General features: G+C 31.8%; 1 protein-coding gene across 1 annotated transcript; it reads right to left on the bottom strand.

Moving 5' to 3' along the window:
- Window positions 1-242: 242 nt before the first annotated feature.
- Window positions 243-1,088, bottom strand: LOC122499702. The gene is made up of 2 exons (XM_043608181.1): window positions 1,012-1,088; window positions 243-564 (listed from the first exon to the last, which is right to left on the bottom strand). Exons 1-2 carry the CDS (start codon window positions 1,086-1,088, stop codon window positions 243-245), a joined length of 399 nt encoding a protein of 132 aa, XP_043464116.1.
- Window positions 1,089-1,693: the final 605 nt, after the last annotated feature.

The raw sequence follows: 1,693 nt of genomic DNA, 5'->3' as shown, positions 1-1,693 counted from the left end.
ATTCATTAATGATTCATTGTTGATTCATTATTGATTCATTATTGATTCATTGTTGATTCATTATTGATTCATTGTTGATTCATTATTGATTCATTATTGATTTAATGTTAATTAAATTTGGCACTGGCAGTGTAAAGGTCTGTTGTTGGAAGCAGTTTTGATTTATAGAGAGGTTCTACGCTAACATTAATCTTTGATTGACATTTGAGTTAAGTTACTGGGGACGATTTGCGAATAATAGATTATACATTTGCTTTATCTTCCCACGTATTGTGAGAATTATCAAAGCCAAGCCATTTGACAAGAACTTTGTTTCCACGTGTCTTGAGAATTTTTTCCACAAGATAAATATCTGAATATTTTACTTTAAGAAGTTCCTCTTCATAAAATCCTCCGCTGATGGGTTGATCCTGGTAATCCTTGAGCTTGTAAGTCACTGGTTGAGTTGATACAACTTGATCAACGGTGAATATTTCTGTTGTCCAATTGGGTGTATATCCTTTCTCGAAAACGTTTTTATATTTGCTTACTCGAACTTTGTCACCAATTTTATACTTTGGTCGTCTTAAAGAAATTTTTCTCAGTTTAGAGATCCTTTCTTTTAAAATTTCAACGTCTTCTGAAGTAACATCTTTAGGCTTCATTCCAATTGTTCTATGTTTTGTATTATTGTAGTTGGAAATAAGAGTAGGCAATATATCATACCACTTGTAATTTTCTCGTAAATTAAATTGCATCTACATTTTTCTTTTTAGTGTTCGATTGAACCGTTCAACAATAGAAGCCTTCATATTACTGTATGTTGAGTAAAAATTTATTTTATGCTTTTTCATTAATGCTTCAAATTGTGAATTATTGAACTCTTTTCCTTTGTCACTATGCAAGTTTTTTGGTATGCGTTTTTTAGCAAATATAGATTGCATTGCATGAGAAACATCTTTTCCATTTTTACTTTTTACTGGAACAGCCCAAGCATATTTCGAAAATATGTCTATAACTGTTAGTAAATACTTGAAACCTTTATTTATTCTTGAATAAGGTATCATTTCTACTAAATCTGCTTGCCATGTCTCATCAATATCACGCATTTCAACTCGCCGTCGAGGATAATTTTTTCTAGCCTGAGTATGAAGTTCATTCACTACTGTTAATTTTTTGTTGTTCATTCTCAAGAGTTTTTAAGCGAGTATCCAATTCACTAATAATTTCAGCTGTTCGATAAGATAAGTCTTGATTTATATCTTTTTCAAAATTTTTTATTTTTTCTGTAATCGAGTCTTCAAGAACTTTTATAAATAAGTTGTTATTGTCCACCTCTGATCTAAGTGAGGCACTAGCTTCATACAATAAACGCACTTCGTGTTTTATCATATGTCGTACAAGTTTTAAATTGACAGCGTCGTTTTCTTCTTCAGCGTTAGCAAGATTAGAGAGTTTTCTTCCTTCAACGTCAAAGTTACCTTGAGAATTAAGTTTAAAACCAACTCCAGGAGGCCCTCGTCTTGCTGTTCCTCTTTGATTGAGAGGATGTCCGAACACGTCAATGCTCATTGTTGAAATGAATGATATTTGCTAAAACACATCTTAATATATAATTTTAGCTTCACGTAGTTCCTCAATGATAGACATGTTTTCATTATTGTGACTATGATTTCCAACAGCTTGAGAAGCCATTAATAGTCTAAGACGGTCA

The sequence above is a fragment of the Leptopilina heterotoma genome, unplaced genomic scaffold (assembly GCF_015476425.1).
Source record: "Leptopilina heterotoma isolate Lh14 unplaced genomic scaffold, ASM1547642v1 Lhet_172, whole genome shotgun sequence".
In the NCBI taxonomy this organism is placed as follows: domain Eukaryota; kingdom Metazoa; phylum Arthropoda; class Insecta; order Hymenoptera; family Figitidae; genus Leptopilina; species Leptopilina heterotoma.
This window is presented reverse-complemented; position numbering and strand designations above follow the sequence as displayed.